The 26,960-nt window shown below is 35.3% G+C and overlaps 1 protein-coding gene across 2 annotated transcripts; it reads left to right on the top strand.

Moving 5' to 3' along the window:
* The first annotated feature begins 972 nt into the window (after positions 1-972).
* Positions 973-22,456, top strand: LOC134715148 (vitelline envelope sperm lysin receptor-like). 2 transcript variants are annotated; one of them, XM_063577101.1, is made up of 10 exons: positions 973-1,093; positions 3,524-3,568; positions 4,597-4,636; positions 7,338-7,567; positions 16,086-16,243; positions 17,436-17,590; positions 18,681-18,762; positions 19,085-19,250; positions 21,384-21,429; positions 22,140-22,456. In XM_063577101.1, exons 2-10 carry the CDS (start codon positions 3,530-3,532, stop codon positions 22,415-22,417), a joined length of 1,194 nt encoding a protein of 397 aa, XP_063433171.1. In that variant the 5' UTR covers positions 973-1,093; positions 3,524-3,529; the 3' UTR covers positions 22,418-22,456. The 2 variants fall into 2 exon arrangements, with proteins under 2 accessions (XP_063433171.1, XP_063433172.1); XM_063577102.1 differs by lacking the exon at positions 3,524-3,568 and having other exon boundaries at positions 1,004-1,093.
* The last annotated feature ends 4,504 nt before the right edge of the window (positions 22,457-26,960 follow it).

The following is a 26,960-nucleotide window of genomic DNA, read 5'->3' as shown; positions in this document are numbered from 1 at the left end:
TGTGTTGCTTGTTCAAGTATGCTTCACCTGTCCTAAGTCAGGAATCTGATGTACAGTAGTTGTCGTTTGTTTATGTACTATATACGTGTTTCTCGTTTCTCGTTTTGTTTATATAGATTAGACCGTTGGTTTTCCCGTTTGAATGGTTTTACACTAGTAATTTTGGGGCCCTTTATAGCTTGATGTTCGGTGAGAGCCAAGGCTCCGTGTTGAAGGCCGTACTTTAACCTATAATTGTTTACTTTTTAAATTGTTATTTGGATGGAGAGTTGTCTCATTGGCACTCACACCACATCTTCCTATATCTATTCATATTAAATACAACAAAATAATGAACAAAAATTTAAAAAAAATCACAAATGAAATAGCTTTTTGTCTCTTTTTTTCAAGTATTGTTATATTTATGTGTTTATTTTTAGAAATTTAGTCTATATTTTTTATAATAATTTAGTATCTTTTTCAACTCCATTTAAAAAAAAATCAGTTTTTTCTTTTTCTTGGAATTTTCTAATATATCAATTTTGCAAATACTTTATTTTTGTTTCTGAATTTTTAAATAGTAATATCTAATGCTTAACTATACTGACTGTAATTTACCTTTTATTAATTAATAATTGGTATAACAACACCTATTGTATTTTGTTTGTAGGCATAGGTTGAATCAATCTAATTGAAATTAAATCTCTCACTCGCTATTTTTTTTATTCTTGGTCGCTGCGCTCCCACGCAGCGACCAAGAATAAAAAAAATAGCGAGTGAGAGATTTAATTTCAATTAGATTGAGGTTGAATATATTTTTATCAAATGTTGGCATAGGTTGAAGACACCCCCAAAATGTAATATTGACAGATCTGATTCATTTATCCCAAAATGTTATATTGACAGATCTGATTCATTTATCCCAAAATTTAATATTGACAGATCTGATTCATTCAACTGAAACTTCAGGTGATCTCGATTGTGAATAATTTCGGGCAATTAAAAACAAATCGGTTCCCGCCAAATAAACACGTGCAGTTACAACAGGGTATTTAATACTTATAGTTTCTGACAATTTCAGCCAAACGGATTTTGGACACAGGACAAGTCACAGGTAGGACATAAAGATAAAAATAAATTCATGTAAAATAAATTATTCCTTTATTTGTTAAGGTTTATGACCCCCCTTCTGTAGCCATTTTTGTACGAACTTTTCAAACTTCAAATGTATCAAAACTACTGATATGATGGATAATAGAGATATGCCGCTTTGTACATATACCAAGGGGAAATTTGATGAAAAGCATTATTATTTACTGTTTCGTTGCATTTAATAGAAAACGAGCACTTTGTGGAAAATAAACGAAGATTAATTTAGTTTGCCCCCACCCCCCGTATGATTCAATTTTTTTAGCTTTCCTATCGTCTTGAAATGGCATCAAAAGACGTTATCTTTAAAATTGGGTAAAGACTAAAGAACTTGTATACGCCTAAGGTAATTGCATGGCAAAACGACTTTAATTTGACTGTTTTTATGTTAACGAAACAAAGTTATTTTGTCATATATGCTTTCATAATCATGCTGATAGAAGTTGAAATGAACAATATTGATTTATAAAATGGCACATGGCTAATCCAAGGTATCCGCCTTACTTTTTGATTATGCGGTATATTTTTTGCAGTGGCTTAAGTTTGCCGTCATAGTCGTAATATATAGTAATAGTAGCTCTTGCCATGGATAAAAAGCTACCAGTATATCATTAATTATTTGGTGCTTTTAAGTTGACCGTGTTCATTCTAGTAAAGTAGTTTTCAAAATTATAACAAAGTCGATCACATACATTTAACTTCAAAAATCAAAAATGTTTTAATAGAACTTGCTTTTGAAATAATATTCAATTATATGAAGATGTAAACAAAATAGTTTTTGAATAATGCGTCCGCTTACATAATGCCAGCAAAATAACCAGGGGCGGATCCAGGATTTTCAGTTAGGGGGGGGGGGCGCATAGTTTTATGTTCGCCGATCGGAGCGACGCGAAACATTTTTGGAGTTTTTTTTAGGTAAAATTATTAAAATATTCTTTCAAAGGAGTGAAATGTAGATATCTCGAACTATTGTGCAGTAAAATGATCAAGAAATTAAAGTTTCAAGCTGAAACCGCCTTAATCCACCCCTGACAACAATCTACAGATATACGGACGCAAAGTGAGACGAGACAGTTCACAATTGTTCACCTGACCTATATATTTTGCAAACGAAAATTTCTTATTCTACCAGCGATTTTTAATTTTAAATTGTCCTTTCATATATCTGGGTTTTTTTAAACTCTTTTGAATTTCGTAGCTTGTGCCAGACTTTACTGTGTTCTCCACATAGCAACTAAAATCAGAATGAAATGCATTTACGCAGACATCTTTATTTTCTTGGGACGCCAAGCATGTAATACGGTACAGAATTCGGCTAAATATTTAGGTTTGCAAGTGAGAAACAAATATAAACAAAGAGATACAAATTAATAAACTAACCTTTCGCTTGAAACAGTAATTCTATCTTTCATTACGGATATTATGAAAGAATCTCACCTGCCGACTGTTTTCTTGATCGTGTCATAAGGAAATTGTGAAAGTGAGTAAGGGATGTTTTGGAACTACGATTATCAAAGAACTTGATTATAAACATGTAACAATGTAACATTTGTATTTTTGTATTTACTTTAACTGCTAAAACCCATTATATTTGTCATCGAATGCAGCTACGCGTGTGACAACTTCCTTGGAAATAATTTATAGAACTTTAATAAAGCGTAGGTCAGTTGATTACAGTTGATTAGTAATGATGTTGATTCTGTTAAACTGACTGTTTTATATACTTTGAATGTTAAAAAAGATGGAATGGTCTCTTCTGGTACTTAAATATGTTAAAGTCAACCCATGCTTTGCAAATTTTAGAGGGGGGGCGCACGCCCGCCACGCCCCCGCCTAAATCCGCCCCTGATAACAATTTCACTAGTATAGTGCTGGTGCTGGTAAAATAGCCACCTACAGACCTATTCTATAGAAATAGGCTATTGTGTCGGCTTGAAGTAAGATATTTCAATCAGACAGAGCCTTCAAAATAGCCACTGCCAATTATTTAATTTCTTTCTTTACAAAGAACCGGCAAAAAAAATTCACTATAATGCCGGTGCAAGTAAAATAGCCATTTCTAATAAAATTCAGTACACGCCAAAAAAATACTAGACTTTAAATTTCATTACTAGCACCATTTCTATTAATTTTTTTTCAATTATAAAACAGTGCCTGCTATTAGCTTAAAATAACTAATCTTGAGTAGAAAATGCCTCACACAGGAAATCCTGAATTATCTCAACTGGTATTTTTATCTCAAATACCCCTCCAGAATATGCTGTATACCGGTACCTGTTTAACTTTCCCATTTTTAAAAATAAACATAGTTCAATTTAGTTGAACAATATATTATGCAAGTGTATACAAACTAACTCAAACCAATAGCACTGTTTTTGAATTTCTTTTTTTTCAGAACATTATGCATTCTTTTGCTGTAGTAATCTTTTGCCTGTTTGCGGTAAGTGAGTGTCGACATGATTCAGGAACTGAATTATTTTGCAATTTTCAAAATTCACTTTTCTGCATAAATTAGTTTGATAGGAACAACTTGTTATAGATCAATGATAATTGTTCTAAAGTTGCATTACTCTCAGTACAGATCTGAGTTTAATTACTACTTCGAGGCCTTGTCCCTAGGTCATGGTCCTGCGCAATTGAATTGTGGTTCACCATAACATTTTCGGAAATATGGCCGTATTTACACCACAAAATTAACTCGAATCATCGGGTAAACCTGAGCAGCCGGGAAAATTTTATAGCATGGCCGTAAACCGAGTTCACCGCTTTTCAACATACGCACCATTTTCACGCTTTTGTCATTTAAAGCTTGGCTAATGTCATGAATTTCCCCAAGTTGTAATCTCTACAATAACCCAAATCATCCACAAATTCAACCAAAATGGATCATTTAATGATAAGCTACATCCCGGGTACAAAAAGCAAGAAACGCTCAGCAAGATCGGTACGTTCAAGGTCTTTAACATATCCGATATCGACTAAAACAAAATGTATGTTCCTAGTCATCATTTTCTGGTAGACTACTTTTGAGAAATTATTATTCAACTTGCTCCCATTCTGAATTTACTTTAAAAAATATTTTCCAACGAATATTAAGTATCAACAGCAAGCAATAAATGAACCAGAGGTGCATGAATTGATTCAAATGTCATGTTAACACCTGGAGTGGTCAAGTACATAATGATTTGTACAAGCTATTACTAGTAATAGAGGCTACTCCTCTGGTTGTACATACGACACAGACGGTCTTGATGTACATACATACGACAGGAAAAGAGGCGGGGGAGGGGGGAGTAATTTGCTTTTACAATATGTACATGTACGTGTCAAAATAAAACTATAGTATTCATTTAAATGCATTATTTCGGTGTTCGAATTGTAGAATTTTTAAATGCTCCCGTTTCATAGATATAAACGAGTGAAGAGCAAACAAATAGATTCATAGTTTATATATTTTCTATATTTTAGGTGTACTGTTATGCTGTTCCACCCGGATACTTGTTAGAAGGTAAGTTTCAATAGAACTGGGTCGCGTTCAATATCGTAGTTGTGTAGATTTTGACTATTGAACGTGTAGGTATAGACTAGCTGCTACATAGATATTGATAGCAACTATATGTAGCTGATACGATATTGAACTCAACCCTGGTTTATCGTGACAACGTTTACGCAAGTTTCAATAGAACTGGTTTACCCCGATACTTGTTATAAAAGGTAAGTTTCAATAGAACTGTTATATCGTGAGAACGTTTACCCGGATACTTCTTATAGAAGGTCTAGTATATCGTGACAACGTTAACCCGGATACTTGTTATAGAAGGTAAGTTTCACGAGAATTTTAGGTTTTTCACGTACATAATACGTAACGTACCTTAACATTTCAAAAATGTTCATTTTTTTCTCCCGTTGACCATTTAACTTGTAAATTAAACAAAAAATATATATTTTGACGTAGTATACGTAATACACATTATTTAACTTGGTCGTTGTAAATTTGTGTTTGTCTCCCTTTTTCCATTCAGTTCAAATCTATTTAAAAGAGGAACGAAAGATACCAAAGGGACAGTCAAACTCATAAATCTAAAACAAACTGACAACGCCATGGCTAAAAATGAAAAAGACAAACAGAAAAACAATAGTACACATGACACAACATAGAAAACTAAAGAATAAACAACACGAACCCCACCAAAAACTAGGGGTGATCTCGGGTGCTCCGGAAGGGTAAGCAGGGTAATCAGATCCTGCTCCACATGCGGCACCCGTCGTGTTGCTTATGTTATTACAAATCCAGTAAATAGTCTGTAGTAATTCTGTAGGTCAAATTCATGAAAGAGAAGGGGATTGTAGTTAAGACGTAAGGAACATATCCGATATCATTTCTGAAACGGTTATTCCATAACGGTCAACCAACTCGTGATGGCGTCCGTAAAATTTACGAAGGGATGATTTCAACTTCACCATTTGGAACTCTTGGTTTAATAGCTTCCTTGTGAGCAGTAACCCTCTATCAAGAAAATCATGATAGGAAATGCAAGCACGGGAATATCGTATCAATTGGGAGATATATACCCCGTATGCAGGTGCTGCTGGAATGTTGCTACTTAGCAATGGAAAGTTCACAATTGGAAAGCTGAAATCATCTCTTTTGTCGTAAAGTTTTGTCTTCAACCGACCCTCATTGTCAATTTCTAGATTTAAGTCAAGATATGAAGCCGACTTAACTCACGGTATCTGTAGTATCCTTTATCTCCAATTCGATGGGATAGATGCGTTCCACATAGTCACCAAATTTTGAATTGTTTAGTGAAAGAACGTCATCTATATAGCGGAAAGTAGAGTTAAAGGATATTGCTAACTTCTTATCTTTCTTCCTAAGAAGTTCCTGCATGAAGTCAGCCTCATAATAATAAAGAAACAAGTCAGCAAGTAGAGGGGCACAGTTTGTTTCCATTGGGATGCCGACAGTCTGTTGAAAAACACGTCCTCCGAACGTAACAAATATGTTGTCAATCAAGAAATCAAGCATCTTGATAATATCGGTTTCAAAGAACTTTTTGTTTGAATCAGAATGATTCTTTACAAAGTAGGATTTATCCCTATTTTAAAATAGCGTATTCCACGAGCGAGAGTTTACACTTGTATCATATCCGAACTAGACTTGCTACAATTCCCTTCTATTATTTCTCTCTTACTAATTAATATGTTTACTGATGCAGAATGGATTATAATATCTCAACCATTTATGCCAACGAAGCGTGACTTGATGCTAAGATTATTGGATCCTTTTACAACAATCGGCGTATAAACTTAAGAAATTGACTGTCACAGGCAATGTTGTACTGACTTAGCTGTCAATCTAAACTACATTACCATAAAAGGTGAAAAATGCGGAGTAGGGTTTTCGGAAATAGTAATCTGTATATTTTTTTGCTGTTGCGTTGCCTTTAATATTGGAGCCAAATTATAGGCATAAGCGAAAATCAGAGCTGAATGAAGAAGCATATTTAATTATACCCCACGCAACGAAGTTGCGGAGGGTATTTTATGTTTTTGACCCGTCCGTCCGTCCGTTTCTTGTCATCGCAACTCCTCTCAAACCACACAACATTATTTCACGAAACCTTTTTAGATGAAAATTAAGGACATATGTACATTTTTGTAGTTGTGCATATCCTTCATTCCGTCGGTGGCGATGGTGGAGTCCACAAATATTCACTCTGTGTTTTAAGTTTTTGAAATTTTAATAACTTTCTTAAACTATCCTGGGTTTGTACTAAACTTGGACAAAAGCTTATTTATGATCATTAGATAGTATCCAGAAGTAAATTTTGTAAAAATAAAATTCCATTATTTCCGTATTTTACTTATAAATGGACTTAGTTTTTCTTCCAGTTAACATTACATACAGTCTGCAGTTAAAGTTTTTATAAGATTCATCGATATTTCTTTGTTTTCTAGCAATGTGCAGTTTACTATCCATATCCGTATACTGATATTTTCAGTATTCGGAAAACAAAGAAATATCGATGTCATTGTCAAATACGTTAAGTAATACAAATAGACAGGAAATACTACTAAAAAAAATATAAAAAAAACATTTGATTTACAAAAATTTAATCTGCTAACCCAGTCCCTATGGTAAGAATATTCTACTAGCTTTGATAAGGTAGATCCAAACATTAATTAATGGAGGTTTTCTGTTTTAGTAACCCACAGCTGCGGACAGCTTGGAGCAGACGGTTCATCAGATGGTGCAGGAGCTAACGTTACTGTTAAGTCTGATCTGCATGCATTCGCAAAACTGACATGCAATAATAATGGCGTTCCATTCACAGTAAAGATGGCTGAGATTAATGACTCGAATACTGCAGTAACAACAAACCTGTACTATGACGATGATTCCACTGCAACCCCTGGTACAGATTGCTTCTTTTTCGTAAGTTCATTGAATATTCTGTTACACCATCCGCGACAGTTCATAATTGTGCTGTAGATACTAGTTTTGAGACTCAATGCAATTATTAAAACGGATTATAAAGCTTACAATGGTTTAGCATGCTACTATCTAAAGCGAGTTTCTCTCTTGCTCTGCCTAGAATCAAAATGTTTAAAGGAATTTAAGATATTGTCCCTAGTAGTTTATTAGTTTGAGATTTCTTGTGAAGAATGTGATATATATCAATTTTCATTGTTGACATTATAACTGAAATGAGAAACTAGAATATCTATCAATGTCCATGACTTTATGAGTATTTAGACCATAAACATATACTGGCATGTTTGATAAAATATATATACATGTACTCTTCCAGTGTCCAGCTTGATGGTCAATTAAATTACTGTACATAAATGCCATTTAACATGTTTTCAGATACACAAAGTATTATATTCTATAGACTTAAAAGCAGATAAAATATGACAAATGTAAGATATGGGTGCATTTTCTTTATTTTTTGTTTGGATTTGAGTGGAGGGGCATTCATGTTTGATACCCATGACCATCCCTCTGTAGGGGCATTGATGTTGCCCATGACCATCCGTCTGAAGGGCATTGATGTTACCCATGACCATCCGTCTGTAGGGGCATTGATGTTACCCATGACCATCCGTCTGTAAAGGCATTAATGTTACCCATGACCATCCGTCTGTAGGGGCATTGATGTAACCCGTGACCATCTGTCTGTAAGGGCATTGATGTTACCCATGACCATCCGTCTGTAGGGGCATTGATGTTACCCATGACCATCCGTCTGTAGGGGCATTGATGTTACCCATGACCATCCGTCTGTAGGCGCATTGATGTTACCCATGACCATCCGTCTGTAGGGGCATTGATGTTACCCATGACCATCCGTCTGTAAGGGCATTGGTGTTACCCATGACCATCCGTCTGTAAGGGCATTGATGTTACCCATGACCATCCGTCTGTAGGGGCATTGATGTTACCCGTGACCATCCGTCTGTAGGGGCATTGATGTTACCCGTGACCATCCGTCTGTAAGGGCATTGGTGTTAGCCATGACCATCCGTCTGTAGGGGCATTGATGTTACCCATGACCATCCGTCTGTAGGGGCATTGATGTTACCCATGACCATCCGTCTGTAGGGGCATTGATGTTACCCATGACCATCCGTCTGTAGGCGCATTGATGTTACCCATGACCATCCGTCTGTAGGCGCATTGATGTTACCCATGACCATCCGTCTGTAGGGGCATTGATGTTACCCATGACCATCCGTCTGTAGGGGCATTGATGTTACCCATGACCATCCGTCTGTAGGGGCATTGATGTTACCCATGACCATCCGTCTGTAGGGGCATTGATGTTACCCATGACCATCCATCTGTAGGGGCATTGATGTTACCCATGACCATCCGTCTGTAGGGGCATTGATGTTACCCATGACCATCCATCTGTAGGGGCATTGATGTTACCCATGACCATCCGTCTATAGGGGCATTGATGTTACCCATGACCATCCGTCTGTAGGCGCATTGATGTTACCCATGACCATCCGTCTGTAGGGGCATTGATGTTACCCATGACCATCCGTCTGTAGGGGCATTGATGTTACCCATGACCATCCGTCTGTAGGGGCATTGATGTTACCCATGACCATCCGTCTGTAGGGGCATTGATGTTACCCATGACCATCCGTCTGTAGGGGCATTGATGTTACCCATGACCATCCGTATGTAGGGGCATTGATGTTACCCATGACCATCCATCTGTAGGGGCATTGATGTTACCCATGACCATCCGTCTATAGGGGCATTGATGTTCCGCTCGTGTGACCCTTTAACCCAAACTCCTACGTCGTTCGGGTTAATCAGGGTCACACAAGCTGTGCAGATTAAATCCAATATACCGACTTGCTTGGTCAATAACTATAACTTAACTAGCTCATCACATGTACTCATCCGTGTTAAAGTTTCTTATGATTATTTTAATTTATTGATTAATGCATGCTTTTATTTTAAAGCTGGGATTAAATTGATATTGATAATTTGATATGTAAAACAATTCAATAGAACGTAATATAGTATAATGATCAACAATTGGGGCCTAACACAAAGCTTTTTTAAGGTTGATGTTTTGACGGATGAGCATTGGAAGAAAAATATTTCGGTATTCCAAAACTTTCATCTAGTTAATCTTTAATTATCTTTCATTGGTGTAATATTTTCTGGAGCTAGCACTATGTTTTAAACTCTAACAAAACATGATCAAGGTTTCACTGGCGTAACACAAGACTTGGTGTACCATTGTAAGCATGTGCTAACAAATACTTTTACAAAATACTTTTTTCAATAAAATGTTTACTAATCGTTCAGCTTATTATATATGCGCTGCCATCTCGGTTTCCAGACACCTTGCTTACATTTGCTTATGGTTTAAAAAAAATCTATTTTGATGTGCAATTAACATATTTATCACTTCTCTTGTACAACAAAATTGGGGAGAGAAGATTTTTGCTCCTCTAGAAATCCATTTACAAACTAGAGCATTTTTCAAAAGTCATACAATCTATACTAAATCAAATTATTACAGTAAGTATATATACATTCTCCACACCATAACGTACTTAGCAATATTTTCGAAACCGCAATATATCTCGCTGAATTAAGGAAATATGAAAAAAAATAATTTAATACGAGTAAGGTATCATAATACCTTATATCAACGTCGAATTCCATGGGGTGTAGCAGTGTGGACCTCTGACTGCATAACAGTGATTCCATAAACAATCAACCTAATTGGTTCAACAAAAAAGAGGTCCATGCCCCCCCCCCCCCCCCCCCCCCCCCCTAATTAAAGAAATCCACCTCTGGATATACGTCTTAAAACTTCTCGATGTTGTCCCTGTAAGTGAAAAAAATTAGGGTATGCCTAAAATCTTTAGAATAAAACCAAATTCCCCCCCCCCCCCAAAAAAAAAAGCAAAAAAAAAACCAAAACCCACATACATATAGACAAGATGTGGTTTTGCATGTTCTCTCTTCATTCCCTAATTCGGTTTTAACTAATGGTTACAATTGATTCCGCCCGATGTAGTTTAACAATTAAAAAAAAACGTTCACGTACAGAGAAAGCATTAGAAAAATAGAATACCATGAATTACACGAGTGTAAAAACTGAGTACTTTTCAGTATACACAATTACGAGATTGGGAAACAGTAAAATATATTTACCCACTGTTATCTCTTGATTGTTTTACGTGATGTGAAGGAAATCGCGATGATCGTTAATATTTAGCAATAAATAAACGAATAATTAGTATTTTATTACTGATAAAGTTATAAATCACTTAAATTGCAGATAACCTTTCAATGTTCTGCAAAAAACGCATATTTTCGACTGATTTTTAATTATTTTTGAAAATTTAAGGTAGCTCTATAGGTACCTTAGACTTAAGTATTATCTAAGGCGTTTCCTTAGTATAAGGAGTTTTATGCAAACCACTGACTTAAGTTTTGTAGGCGTGACTTAAAGCAACTAAGATTTTACATAGGAAATACTTAGTTAAGATTTTTTATGCATACCACTTAGATAAAAAGGGCGGTGTTTCCTTAACTTGAGTGTTTACTAAGGAAAATCTTAACTTAAGTAGCTTTATGCATACGGGCCCTGGTATAGCAAACATTAAACTCCTTCGCAAAATCTTGTCACAAGGCCACCCTTAAAAAATTGTTTGTTTGGCATTGCTAACCCCATCAGCAGTTGGGTAGGTAGGTAGGGATTTTTTTTTTTTTATTACATTTAAAAACTATATATTGCAATCATAATCATTTTGACTCTAGATCACAGCCAAAAGCAGTGCACCATTTTGCAGTTGTGTGTACAAACTGATGGTTTCTTTGATAGGGGTTAATGTCACATTCTTCAACATATGGGTAATTTCATGTCAGATGTTCAGTGTTTTTGGAGGTGTAAACCAAAGTACCCAGCAGAAACAGATCTGTGGTAGGGAACTGAAATTATTAACCATATAACATCGTTAGACATGAAAATTGAATCTTAATTGTGGGACTGTCTATTGAACAGAGGCTTAATGTCACATCTTGAAGATGCCTTCACTTTGGTAAACTTGTCATATTTTAATCAGTTCGACCACTACAGCTCCCTGTACAAATAAGTGATGTAAGCTTCGATTCATTGTTTGCTTGTTTGATGGTATTTAAAATTACCTTTCTACACCATATGGGCAAGTTCATGACAATCGGTTTATTAGTGGATGAAAGCGTAGTGCACAGAGGAACCTTATCATAAATGTCTTAACAATCTAACCTTAATTTTGTGGTTGCAAACTTATACCTAGAGGTGATAGACTAGCATTGATAAATGTAAATTTTGTCGAACTAGAAAACAATCAAAGCCACTGCAGCCCCTGATCAGCTTTTGAGGATAGAAAAATATTACAAATTTAGAAGGTTGGCACAAGAACAGACATGAATGCCAGACAATATTTATAAATATGTTGCTGTCAGATATCTTTTTTGTTTTAAGAATTATCTTATTCATGTTAAGAAAAGAGGGGTTTGATTTTTAGTTTGTGATACACACAAGAGGCTAGTCTTTAAAATATGTATGTTTTGTACCAGGCTAACCTCTACAGGTACAAAACTATTGTCTATAAACCTGTAAATCGTGGACCATACATGTATTGGTTTTTTAGCTTTGGTGCTTTCATGCAGCACAGTCACCTGAAGATTTCATAATTGGAGCAAAAAAATGGGAAATAGAATACTTTTAGTAGTATTAATTATAATTATAGCGAAAAAATGGGAAATAAAATATTTTTAGTACTAAGTATTCTATATAATAATTAATACTATTAGTAAAAATATTTTATTTCCCCTATAATTATGAATCTTCAGGCAACTGTGCATGCAGGTACACCTTTCAGCCATCAAGCCAAGGCATCATTTTGAAAAGATATAAGAAGATGTGGTATGAGTGCAAACAAGACAACTCTCCATCCAAGTCGCAATTTGTAAAAGTAAATAATTTATAGGTCAAAGAATGCATTGTTTTGGAATTTACATGGCAACATGCTTTGTTATCTGGTTCAAGAAACATGATAGATTTCACATATTCAAGAGATCCTTCAAGGGTTAAAGCTACAGATGTTTGTTCTGTCATGTCTTGGTGAAAAGCTTCTATCCCATGAAGTGAGGATGCAAAGCAGACACCAACAAATTATAGTGACACTGTCTGCTTAACCAAAGACGACATTTGAGTTCTCTACAAGGCCTTTCAGAACATCAATCCATGTTCCATGTAAAGATTAGGTGAAAATCTTATGTTTTAATAAAACACTCCTCTCCCTTGAATGGAGCATTAGGGGTAGTCCAAATAATTATGACGTCTGCCTCTGGCAAGGCTATTTTAATTTTTTTTCTGGGACGCCTTGGCCACAATCAGCATTGGGGTATCTAGTTTAAAAATTGTGTCCGTTGACCCCGCCAACTAACCAAGATGACCGCCATGGCTATAAATAGAACATAGGGGTAAAATGCAGTTTTTGGCTTATAACTCAAAAACCTAAGCATTTAGAGCAAATCTGACATTGGGTAAAATTGTTAATCAGGTGAAGATCTATCTGCCCTGAAATTTTCAGATGAATTGGACAACCTGTTTTTGGGTTGCAGCCCCTGAATTGGTAATTTTAAGGAAATTTTGCTGTTTTTGGTTATTATATTGAATATTATTATAGATATAGGTAAACTGTACACAGCAATAATGTTCAGCAAGGTCAGATTTACAAATAAGACAACATGACCAAAATGGTCAGTTGACCTCTTTAGGAGTTATTGCCCTTTAAAGTCAATTTTCAACCATTTTTCGTAAATTTTATATATCTTTTACTAAAATCTTCTCTGAAACTGCTGTGCCAAATTGATCCAAACTTGGCCACAATCATCTTTGGGGTTTCTTGTTTAAAAAATGTGTCCGGTGACCTGGCCATCAAACCAAGATGGCCGCCACGGCTAAAAATAGAAAATAGGGGTAAAATGCAGTTTTTGGCTTATAACTCAAAAACCAAATAATTTAGAGAAAATCTGACATGAAGTAAAATTGTTAATCAGGTCAAGATCTATCTGCCCTGAAATTTTCAGATGAATTGGACAACCTGTTTTTGGGTTGCGGCCCCTGAATTTGTAATTTTAAGGACATTTTGCTGTTTTTGGTTATTATATTGAATATTATTATAGATATAGGTAAACTATAAACAGCAATAATTTTCAGCAAAGTAAGATCTACAAATAAGTCAACATGAACGAAATGGTCAATTGACCCCTGTAGGAGTTATTGACCTTTGTAGTCAATTTTCAATCTGTTTCCTTTGTTTAATATTCACATAGACCAAGGTGAGCGACACAGGCTCTTTAGAGCCTCTAGTTTCTAATCTATGTCATTCAAGAGCTTATTCTGACTACAGTGTACAACAAGCACTTCAAAGATCATGATTTGAAATAAGTAAAGTCTGGAAACCAACTCCGCGGATATGATCAAAATTCCGGAAATTTTCCGATTTTTTAAATAAAAAAAATACAAATTTTAAAACACTAATAAAATTATTCAGGCGGCAAGATTTTCAGTGGGTCGGGCGGCAATGCCAAACAAATGAAATTTTATTTTAGGCCCAAATAGTGGCTTTAACCAGGGCCAAGTTCAATATCGTAGCAGCGACGTAGTGCTACGTAAACTTTTGACTATTGAACGTGTAACTGTAGACTAGCCTGCTACATAGATATTGAACTCATCCCAAATTTCTTTTTTTAATTCACACACCCTTAATACTGTTCTTACGTTGCCATTAAAAGCTCGTGCAGTTATTGATGTTTCATGTATTTTTGTATTTTTTTTTAAACACCACATATACATGACTTTTTTTCCGCCAACCAAAATGATGGATATTTAATAAAAATATATATATATATATATATGTAATACGAGCCAAAAATTTGCGAAAGCAAATTTACAGATCTAACATTGTTGGGTTGATGTTTAGACGAGTTGTATATGCATTATGTACACAGCCATGTATCACCATCATTGATGGCGATCCAATGGATACATCTGTTGTAGAGTTGTCACTGACTCAGACGTACTTATATATATGTAATACGAGTATATGGTTGCATAATTTTTCAATTGAATTAATATTTTCGATTGTTAAATTAATTATCGGAGATGGTCATTGGAATGAAATGTGCGTGACCTCAACATCGTAGCCGCAACTAAGCTAAACGTAGAAACAGTGTGCTTATCATCATAGCCCTAACTAAGCTAAACTTAGAAACACAGCGTGCTCAACAACATAGCTTGCTCAACATCGTAGCCGTAACTAAGCTAAACATATAAAACGGGCATGCTCTACATCGTAGCCGCAACTAAGCTAAACGTAGAAAACTGGTGTGCTCAACATCGTAGCCATAACTAAGCTAAACGTAGAAAACGGGCGTGCTCAACATCGTAGCCGCAACTAAGCTAAACGTAGAAAACTGGCGTGCTCAACATCGTAGCCGTAACTAAGCTAAACGTAGAAAATGGGCGTGCTCAACATCGTAGCCGTAACTAAGATAAACGTAGAAAATGGGCGTGCTCAACATCGTAGCCCCAACTAAGCTAAACGTAGAAAACGGGCGTGCTCAACATCGTAGCCGTAACTAAGCTAAACGTAGAAAACGGGCGTGCTCAACATCCTAGCCGTAACTAAGCTAAACGTAGAAAACTGGTGTGCTCAACATCGTAGCCGTAACTAAGCTAAACGTAGAAAATGGGCGTGCTCAACATCGTAGCAGTAACTAAGCTTAACGTAGAAAACTGGCGTGCTCAACATCGTAGCCTTAACTAAGCTAAACGTAGAAAACGGGCGTGCTCAACATCGTAGCCGCAACTAAGCTAAACGTAGAAAACGGGCATGCTGAACATCGTAGCCGCAACTAAGCTAAACGTAGAAAACTGGCGTGCTCAACATTGTAGCCATAACTAAGCTAAACGTAGAAAACAGGCGTGCTCAACATCGTAGCCGCAATTAACCTAAACGTAGAAAACGGGTGTGCTCAACATCGTAGCAGTAACTAAGCTAAACGTAGAAAACTGGCGTGCTCAACATCGTAGCCGCAACTAAGCTAAACGTAGAAAACGGGCGTGCTCAACATCGTAGCCGCAACTAAGCTAAACGTAGAAAACGGGCGTGCTCAACATTGTAGCCATAACTAAGCTAAACGTAGAAAACGGGCATGCTCAACATCGTAGCCGCAATTAAGCTAAACGTAGAAAACGGGCGTGCTCAACATCGTAGCCGTAACTAAGCTTAACGTAGAAAATGGGCGTGCTCAACATCGTAGCCTTAACTAAGCTAAACGTAGAAAACGGGTACATTTGACAATCCAATTGGCTAACATGCATTTGTTGTAAATGGTGAATATATAATTTCTACAGCATCCCGCTCAAGAATCTGAACTTTATGTCGTTGAGATAGAAGTATTCTGGGGATTCGGGAACGCCACATTGATGGAAGATTATGAAACCTACACTATAACATGTACTACCAATGGAGATGCTTTAGGGACTCTAGGAAACAAAAAGATTGATGACAAGTAAGATATTAACCATTTGATTTTCTAGGGGGAAGGGATTTTGGAAATGAATAGTCTGTGCTCAAGACCGGTTTGGATGGAAATGAAATTTTTCACAACTGAATGCAGGACAATACAGGAAACTGAAGTTTTAAACAAATCTTCGCATGAAAAATAACGATAAAAACTATTACAGGCGTACGCATTTATGAATATAACAACCTCATCACTGGTAAACTAGTGGTAAAGCACTTATCATTGGTCATCTCAACTCATTGCTTTTCCCGCTTTGGCCATACTGGCTCTAGCGAAAAAAATATCTTGAGATGATGAACGACAATTATAGATCTCGTCGAGATGAACAACGATAATCTATGATTCGCTAGAATCAAAGGGTGCACGTGAAATTAACAACGTCGTCAAACAGTTTTATAAGTGTTTGTCTTAAATTTCTTTACGGATTTTAAATAAATTTTCATATCGTAGAATACATCTAGAAATACTTTCCACCCCAAACTTTGCATATTGTATAGCAATCCACTGTTACATAAATATACCATGTAAACCGGTCGTTTTATATCTGTTTGACTACATAGTGTCCATCCATCGTACAATATGATGAAATGACCAGGTACGATGAGGTCCGTTTTTAGCCCCCCTATTTTCTTATTTTTGAAATTCTGTTGTGGAAAGCTATCACGTTAAAATGTTCATTTAGGTTTGAAGTTTGTTTGGCTGAACTTCAAAACATTAATTTTACAAAATGAGTGAACTGATGGGGGTTAAAGGGCACTTAAAACGCCAAAAGAAGGAGAAAAAACGATTTTTGGTCATTGTTTCTTAAAATTTATTACTTAGGATATGCCTACGTGACCCAGAGACAGCTAAAACAGTGCTAATGACATTGGAATGAAAAAAATCCTTGGTCACGTTGGCGCAGGCACTAAAAAACTAAAAAAAAATGTTGTACAAAACACCTTAAAAGTGAATAATAACAATATTTGAATAATAACGAAAGTTAACCCCCTTTCACTTCACCCAGTTGCTAAAATTAGTGGTTTCGAAATTTCATCCTAACAAACTTCAAGCATTTAGGAATATTTTAAAGTAAAAAGTCGCTTTCAAAAACACAATTTGAAAAATGAGAAAATAGGGAGGGGGGGGGGGGGCAAAAACGTGTCTTATCGTACATTGTCCTTACTTTTTCTTCTAGTCGAATTGTGATAACGGATGGCTTAGTACATACACTTGGTGCTGAGTATGTTGGTAGTTCGACCTTGACACTAAAGAATGTTTTGGGAGAAGACATAAATGCTACTAAAGTATCTATGGGAAAGAAAATTTACTTGGATTTGTCAATTACTGGTGGTAAGTTGAGCAATTTACTTGGATTTGTCAATTACTGGTGGTAAGTTGAGCAATTTACTTGGATTTGTCAATTACTGGTGGTAAGTTGAGCAATTTACTTGGATTTGTCAATTACTGGTGTTAAGTTGAGCAATTTACTTGGATTTGTCAATTACTGGTGGTAAGTTGAGCAATTTACTTGGATTTGTCAATTACTGGTGGTAAGTTCAGCAATTTACTTGGATTTGTCAATTACTGGTGGTAAGTTGAGCAATTTACTTGGATTTGTCAATTACTGGTGGTAAGTTGAGCAATTTACTTGGATTTGTCAATTACTGGTGTTAAGTTGAGCAATTTACTTGGATTTGTCAATTACTGGTGGTAAGTTGAGCAATTTACTTGGATTTGTCAATTAGTGGTGGTAAGTTGAGAAATTTACTTGGATTTGTCAATTAGTGGTGGTAATGTAGAAAACTTCAAATAAGGAAAGTGATTGATTCATCATAATTATGTCTCAGTTTTAGGTTGTATCCATTTTGATGTCCCACATAGGTGCATTATAAAATTGAGAATGGGAATGGGGAATGTGTCGGAGACATCAATCTGATCAAAGAGAAAATAACAGCCGAAGGCATTCACCAATGGGTCTCCAATGCAACGAGAAAAAAAGGCATTCGGAGGCGTGCTTCAGCTGACCCCTAAAACAATATATATTAGTTCAGTGAAATTGGACGGCAAACTATAACTCCCAAATATAGAAAAGAAACTAAAAATAAAAATCATACGATTAACAAAGGCCAGAGGCTTCTGTTTTGGGACAGGCGCAAAAATGCGGCGGGTATATTATGTTTTTTTTTAGTCTGTTCGCCCGTCCGCTGTCGAGCTTTAAAAGTTAATATTTTGGTCAGGAGTGTTTTTTATGAAATTGAAAGACCAATCAACTTGAAATTGTGAGTGGAGCATCTGTGTACTATGGACTAATTATTGTTCATTTAAAAGTGCATGCTCTTCATTTTCTGCTTATTAATAGATTTTGTAAATTACTAATACGTGAAGGTTGTGAACAGCAAAATGAAATTGGGATATAAACCCCTTTTTAATCCACTTGTAGGTAGTGAACAGGGATTAACACCTTACGACTGTTATGCAAGAAACAGCGATAGTTCAAAATCATACAAGATATTAAATGCAGGGTAAGTGATTTTTAATGAACCAGTTTGTAATTGGAAGATTATCCCTGCTTATGTTAGAGAATATCCCTCATATGCCTCTCAAACAGTCTCAAATTTCATGACAGGGCATGCAATTCATTTGATGATTTAAATCTTAAATTACACTTAAAATTCTTAACAAGCATTTGCCTTTATTTATCATTTTCAAAATTTTATGAAGCAATGGTACGGAAATCCGTTGGGTTTGTTTTGTTTGGTTTTTTTTTTTGGGGGGGGGGCGTGATGAATTGACGGAAAACTATTATATGATGATAAGAAATACATGAAATATTTCTTTCTATAGGTGTGGTGATGGCATTGTATTTAAGAAATCAGCAGGTTTTACAGTTTCTGGAACAACAGCTAAAAGTCCATATTTCAAAGTGTTCAAGCTTATTGAAACTGACTCCGCCAACACTGCTGTAAAATACAGCTGTTCATTTACCACATGTAATAATACCTGTGATGGGGTGAGTACCACATGTAATAATACCTGTGATGGGGTGAGTACCACATGTAATAATACCTGTGATGGGGTGAGTACCACATGTAATAATACCTGTGATGGGGTGAGTACCACATGTAATAATACCTGTGATGGGGTGAGTACCACATGTAATAATACCTGTCGTGGGGTGAGTACCACATGTAATAATACCTGTCGTGGGGTGAGTACCACATGTAATAACTGTGATGGGGTTATGGGGTGAGTACCACATGTAATAATTCCTGTGATGGGGTGAGTACCACATGTAATAATTCCTGTGATGGGGTGAGTACCACTTGTAATAATTCCTGTGATGGGGTGAGTACCACATGTAATAATACCTGTGATGGGGCGAGTACCACATGTAATAATACCTGTGATGGGGTGAGTACCACATGTAATAATAACTGTGATGGGGTGTGTACCACATGTAATAATAACTGTGATGGGGTGAGTACCACATGTAATAATAACTGTGATGGGGTGAGTACCACATGTAATAATACCTGTGATGGGGTGAGTACCACTTGTAATAATTCCTGTGATGGGGTGTGTACCACATGTAATAATTCCTGTGATGGGGTGAGTACCACATGTAATAAATTGTGATGGGGTGAGTACCACATGTAATAATACCTGTGATGGGGCGAGTGCCACATGTAATAACACCTCATATCCAGAAATCAACGCCACTTTGCTTATTTGAATATTATACTATAATAATCGGATACGGGTCACGTAAATTACATTAAAATGATAGGAAATTTTGAAAAAAATGTCTTTTTTGATTTTAATTTAAGTGATAGACAGGTTGCCGGGGCAGAAAATGAATGTACACAACAATATACACCATTTAAACGAAACATAATGACTGTTGTTGCAAAAATACAGGTTCCTGAGCTATTTTAAAATTCGAAGCGAGAGGCCTTTAACATTGCAGTATAAAATACAGGCTAAAATGGCTGAAACGTCAAATTTGCAAACTTCGTGTTGAAAATTGGCTTACAAGGTCTTTACAAAAATAGGTTGCCGGGTTGAAATTTGAAACTTGAATTTCCAAAGAATAAGCAAGTCCAAAACTTGTATGTGTAGTCGTTGAACTCTAGGTTCCCACGTAAAATTAAAATGTCACTATTTCAAGAAGAATAAACTCACGAAAGCACCGAAAATTCACTGAATTCGCGTTCATTGTTTTGATTTTGACCGCCTGACAACTTTACGGAAATATCAAACTGATTGTAAATGAGGACTCTGTGACGGGCAACTTATAATATCCGTGTTTTAAAGATTTTAATGATATCAAGCCTATCAAGCAAGTCCAGTTCAAACTGCTATCACGTGGTACAATTCTCATTTACATATTATGAATGTTAATTAGCAAAACCATTACTAATTTCTGGCTATGTGTGGTGAGGTGAGTACCACATGTAATAATACTTGTGATTGGATGTGTACCACATGTAATAATACTTGTGATGGGGTGAGTACCACATGTAATAATACCTGTGATGGGGTGACTAACTTTTATCCGACTTATCTCCCAAAAATACGTACTTTCTAATTAAAGGGCGCAAGCTATGATTTGGACAAAAAATTACAACATTAATAAAAACGGACTATTTAAACATTTCTACATTTGAGAATGCCTGTACCAAGTCGGGAATATGACAGTTGTGTATTCGTTTGATGTTTTGTCATTTGATTTTGCCATTTTATTAGGAACTTTCCGTTTTATATTGTCCTCCGAGTTCAGTATTTTTGATTTTCAGTTTTTCGATATCGTGTCGACATTGACGATATGGACATGTGTACATCAGGGACCTTTGGACGTATAAGTCATTTAAAAGCTGTCGCGTTTGATTGTTCCTATACACATTTTTTTTCTCTTATTACATTGTTAAAAAAAATCCCCTGTAAATCTTATATATTTTATCTTTAAAGTTCAAGAGGATATATACAGCAATAAACAGGGTTGTAAGATATACTCATCGTAAAGATGTTTGCACCGATTACATTTCAACTCCATTTGAATCAAAATGTTGCAGTTCAGCAGGTGTTTCTATATACTGTTTTATACATGAAATACATGGTTAAGAAGTTGATATTTCTTTTCCAGTCCAGTTGCAGTCTTAGTTTTAGAAGTAAAAGATCGATAGACCAAGGTAAATTTTAGAAGAAATACTTCTTTTTTATATATCAGGTCAAAAATGAAAAATGTTTTAGTGTTGCTTCCTTTAGAAAATAAGAGTAGATAGATTTTTTTTACAGAAATAAATCCACTACACCTTATCGCTATTTATTCCATTCCGGATAAGTTCTAAATTTACACAAACTTTTTCATCCAGTTCAGGCTATCTCATTATGGGACCCTGTTTAAACAATTCCCCACGCATGAATCGATACTTTTTAATGAGACTTAAACTTTAAACTACCGTAAATACTTCAAACAAAATATTTTTTTACTTCAATTTTAATTTCGAAAAAAGTGGATCATACTATATCAAAGTTTCTTGATCACTTTCTAAAGTTTTTTCTCCCTCAGCTCACTACTGATGACCCCCATTTTTCGGCCGGTGACCTAAACAGGGAGTTGTATAAATGACTTTTTTTCCCTGGAATGGACTAAATAGCGATGAGGTATTTGCTGAATGCCATTAAAAACTGAGACTTAGATATTTGAGATGATACAAAAAAACTGGGCAGAAACTTATTACATTATTTTGTCAAGATTTAAAAATGCTGAATTCAATTAGATTATCGAATGGTATATTTCAAACATCCTATTATGTTTTGCAGAATTAGATTTTGGCAATTATTTCATCAATGTATCAAGTAAATAACTTTTACAACCTTCATACTGTCATTATTTTAGATGAACCCATGATGATGGCGGATTCAGAAAAATACCGCATTGAGCTACCAACTAAAAGTGATCAGAGTCAACGTGGGAAAGAGAGAAAAGATGACGACACTAAGGAGCACGATCTCTCATCGGTGGCCTTATTCTGTGTGGCATTACTGGCAATATTATCACTCATTTTCTCTTTATATTCATGTATACAAGAACGATCTCTATCACAACGGGAATGTGTTCCAGAATGCCCACAAAGTGAGATGTGTCCTTGTCCAGAATATCCTAGACGGGTTTAGGACATTGTTAAATCAGTGATTAAATGGTTCTAGTATATAATAAGTTTTGTTTTTATTTTTGTCTTTACAAAATGAATTATGGATAGTAAAAGTATACTTTTTTGAAAATTGAATGCAACAACATCTATACTACTGAGAGATCTAACTTAGTAGAAAAAAAGACAAAACTTCTTAACAATAAAAACAAACCATGATTAAGGTTACCAGCAAAGACGAACTGTCATACAGAAAATATTTTACTGTTTACTTCCTTGTGAAATGTGATTGCAACTAACTATTATATAAAATACAGATAAAGATAGAAATTACCAAAAGGTTTGAAGAAACAAAAACGGAAATTAAAGACCCTACTGCACTACTCAAAACACCACAAAACAAAGATCTAAAACACCACTAAATACCCTTTGTGAATTTGGCATCATTTCCTGTTCTATCATTCTGAGTATCATTATTCCACAATCCTGTCTATTATATGCTTCCAAGTCATTGAACCATGAATTATTCCACTAAATAGCAAAATGTGAAGTAAATGGATAATACTATATTTGCATACTTTTTAAATTTGAGAAGCCACTATATAACTTCTACATCATGCAAATAGATGATTATTTTTATGACCATTATGTTGTCTGGTCTGTGCATCCGTTCGTTCGTCTGTCTGTCGAGGTAGTTTTTGATGAAGTTGAAGTCATATCAACTTGAAACTAAGTACATATGTTCCCTATAATATTATCTTTCTAAGTTTAATGCCAAATTAAAGCTTTGACCAAAATTTCGGCCAACTAAACATAGAAAGTGATAGTGCGATTGGGCATCTTCTTCTTCTTCTTCGGAAGTCCACCCTATTTGCAGGGTCACCGCATTAAAAATATCCTAGTTTTAGGTTAATTTTTTAAAATGCGTAGTTATTTATAAAATAAATAATAAATAAAATTGTTAGGCTTTAATATGTACTTAGATTTAGTAAAACAAATAATAAGGATAAAAGGTAAAAAAACTTGTATTTACACTGTACATAGCATACTGTCTCAAGATTAAAACACTATTTAGATTTAAAATTTAAAAAATGGATAAAACCTAAAGTTAATAAGAATATAGGAGTCCAATTATTAAAAGATAAAAATATGTTTATGGTTGTTCATCTATGGCAGTGATGATAAAAAAGTTTATCAAACGAGGTTCCTCATTATATGTTTATATAAAATCTAAAAAACCATTAATTCATGTTGTAGATTTATTTTAACATGTATTATAATTTTTTTTTTTACTTATAACGTTGAGGCTCATATTAGATTTAAAATTTAACATTATCGTCTAGCAACAGATTTAATTCTCTGTTTATTGAATTTTATATGGTTGGAATGGAACAATCATATATGTCATTAATAATCATGACGATAAGTCAATATTTATACCCATTCTCATGACCGATACTAGCTAAATTTTAGATGATGTGATGTTCATCAGTAGGGAGTCGAGTACTATTGTTCATTATCCTTCACTGAATTCCAGAACTCTTACATAATATGCAGAGTGTAATTGTTATGTATATTTCACAATAATTCAGCTCTCTTGGTGTGTAATGCAAATACCCAGTCTTTGCAGATTCTTTCTATATCTCCTAATTGAGCTTTTGGTATCCGAAGGTTAGTGGAACTGTCAATTAACAATTGGAGTAGATCGTCATCAGATTTAATGATGTTATTGTAGTTGATTTGATTTTCTATCAACAAATTTTTGAGTCTAATATGGTGAATTTTCCTGACTGAGTTAAGGCTTTTGCAGCTCATAAGAAAATGTTTATAGTCTTCTGTTTCTTCTGTACAAAGTTTGCACTGTGGAGATTTTGTTGAATCAAAGCGGTTGTTTATACTTTGAGTTTTATACGTTCCAGTGAGTATTCTGGATTTAATTATGCCTTTAGCAACATCTCTCTTGTTGTCTCTGACACTGCTCCAACACTTATTAGGATTTCGGAAATTCCATTTGCTTATTTCCATATGATTTAATGATGATTTCGTTTTAGCTATCTCAGACCATTTTGTTTTCCATGTTGAGTCTATCATATCGTGGGTCAATCTTTTCCAGTTTTTGTTTGGATTTAAGACTATCTCATGCGCAGAGGGCAATCCATATGACTTGAGAATATGATCCACTTTGATATACCAGCTGTTAGAGTTATCATCTTTTGTTGCTAATTGTCTGATTCCTATTTTGTATTCAATGGAATTTGTATCTTTTGAAATTCTAAGGAATAGAGAAATAATTGCCTTGTGGATGAGTTGTTCAATGGCTTCTGCTCCAAGCAAAATATATATTGCAGCATCTGCAGTTCTTTGTGGCAGAGAAAGCAGATGTTTAAATGTCTTTTTCTGGAAATTCTCTAATTTCAAAATATCAGCCTTGTTAAAATTCAAAATTTCAAAACCATATAGCATTCTTGTGATGAAATCATCGTATGATGAAATCATAATCTTTCAGTCAGTTTAATTGAAGTCTGGAGCTGGCATGTCGGTTAACTGCTAGTAGTCTGTTGTTATTTATGTATTATTGTCATTTTGTTTATTTTCTTTGGTTACATCTTCTGACATCAGACTCGGACTTCTCTTGAACTGAATTTTAATGTGCGTATTGTTATGCTTTTACTTTTCTACACTGGTTAGAGGTATAGGGGGAGGGTTGAGATCTCACAAACATGTTTAACCCCGCCGCATTTTTGCGCCTGTCCCAAGTCAGGAGCCTCTGGCCTTTGTTAGTCTTGTATTATTTAAATTTTAGTTTCTTGTGTACAATTTGGAAATTAGTATGGCGTTCATTATCACTGAACTAGTATATATTTGTTTAGGGGCCAGCTGAAGGACGCCTTCGGGTGCGGGAATTTCTCGCTACATTGAAGACCTGTTGGTGACCTTCTGCTGTTGTGTTTTTTTATTTTGGTCGGGTTGTTGTCTCTTTGACACATTCCCCATTTCCATTCTCAATTTTATTGGTATGACAAATGTTCTCCACAGTTTATATGAAATCAACGGATTTACTCCATTTATTCCATGTAAGCCTGCTCCCATGAGAGAATACATGGTAGCTCTAGCAGTGGATATTCTGTTGACTACATTTGGGGAATTTCGGTCTTGTCTTTCAATACCCAGATGTTTTATGGTTTGTTTTTCGCTGATTTTCTCGTTGAAAAGTTCAAGGTTAAATTCTTTGCTCTTTTTGTTGATCAGTAAAATTTCCGTCTTTTTACTATTGATTTTTACTCTATCATTCTTTGTACAGCTTTCAATTATACGGAGTTGAGTTGAAGCATCCTGTTCAGAAGTTGCACATAGCATAATATCGTCTGCACAAGTTGGACAACCTAAGTAATTGGTTCCGATCTTAAATCCAATATTTGTAGCTTCAAGTGTATCTAGGATATTCTTGTTGTATGATTTATAAAAGTTGGCAGATAAAATACCTCCCTGCTTTACTCCTTGTTCGTTTGTGAAGGCCTGCGAGATACATCCTTGAGATTTTACTTGGGTTGATGTATTATTATACAACTCTCTGATCAGTAACCAGGTAGGGCCTGTAATTCCTTGGTGATAAAGTTTCCAGAAAAGATGTATGTGATCTACCACATCAAACGCTTTTTCTGCATCCAGAGTAATTAAAATTAGTTTTTCATTATTATCCTTTGCTTCATTTATTGCCTCGGTGATCAAAAGAGCAATGTTAATTGAGGAAGCGCCTTTTGTGAAACCTTTCTGTAGTCTATTTTGTTGCTTATTTAAGGTACCTTCGATTCTAACTCTTAAGCAGAGTTCTAAAACTTTGCATATGATAGAGATTACAGTTATTCCTCTATAATTCGATGGAATTGTTGGATCCTTGTCTTTTTTGTGGACTGGAGTTAAGAGTCCCTTTTTTATGGCAGCAGGTACATGTTTTGTATAGAAAATGTTATTGATCAGGGTTGTCAGGTAGTCAATTAGAGCTATACCTCCGTATATAAGATGTTCTGAAGTAAGACCGTCTACATCTCCAGACTTCCGCTTTTTTAATTGTGAAATAAGTTTTGAAATTTCAGAAGAGGTAACCGGTTGAACAGTTATGTCATCATTTTCGCATAATTTTACAATTGTTTCTGCGTCTAATTTGACCAGGTTGTCATGTTCTTTATCAAAGGACGGATTGTCTTTTGTTTTAGCTAAATTTGCAAAATGTTCTTTAAAGAGTTCATTTATATCATCCGGCGTAGAAGCTTCTTTATCTGGAGTTTGCAGCGTATGAGTGAATTGGGAGGAAGATGATCTTTGGGTTTTTATTAACCTGAAGAATAGTTCATTGTCTCTATCGGAAGCTTTCATAATTTCTTCATGTAGCTGATTTCTTTTGTCAGCACTTTGTTGTCTTTGTATTGATCTTACTAACCGTTTAGAATCAAGCCTGTGTATACTATAGATGTTATCTTTTGAAGGGGGAGATCCTGCTTTTTTCCAGAGGAAGAATGCCTTTTTGGATTTACTAACGGCATTGGCAAGTTTTGGTGACCAACTTATCT

Source organism: Mytilus trossulus, chromosome 4, assembly GCF_036588685.1.
Source record: "Mytilus trossulus isolate FHL-02 chromosome 4, PNRI_Mtr1.1.1.hap1, whole genome shotgun sequence".
Lineage (NCBI taxonomy): Eukaryota > Metazoa > Mollusca > Bivalvia > Mytilida > Mytilidae > Mytilus > Mytilus trossulus.
Note: the sequence above shows the minus strand (reverse complement) of the source record. Positions and strands in the feature narration are given on the sequence as shown.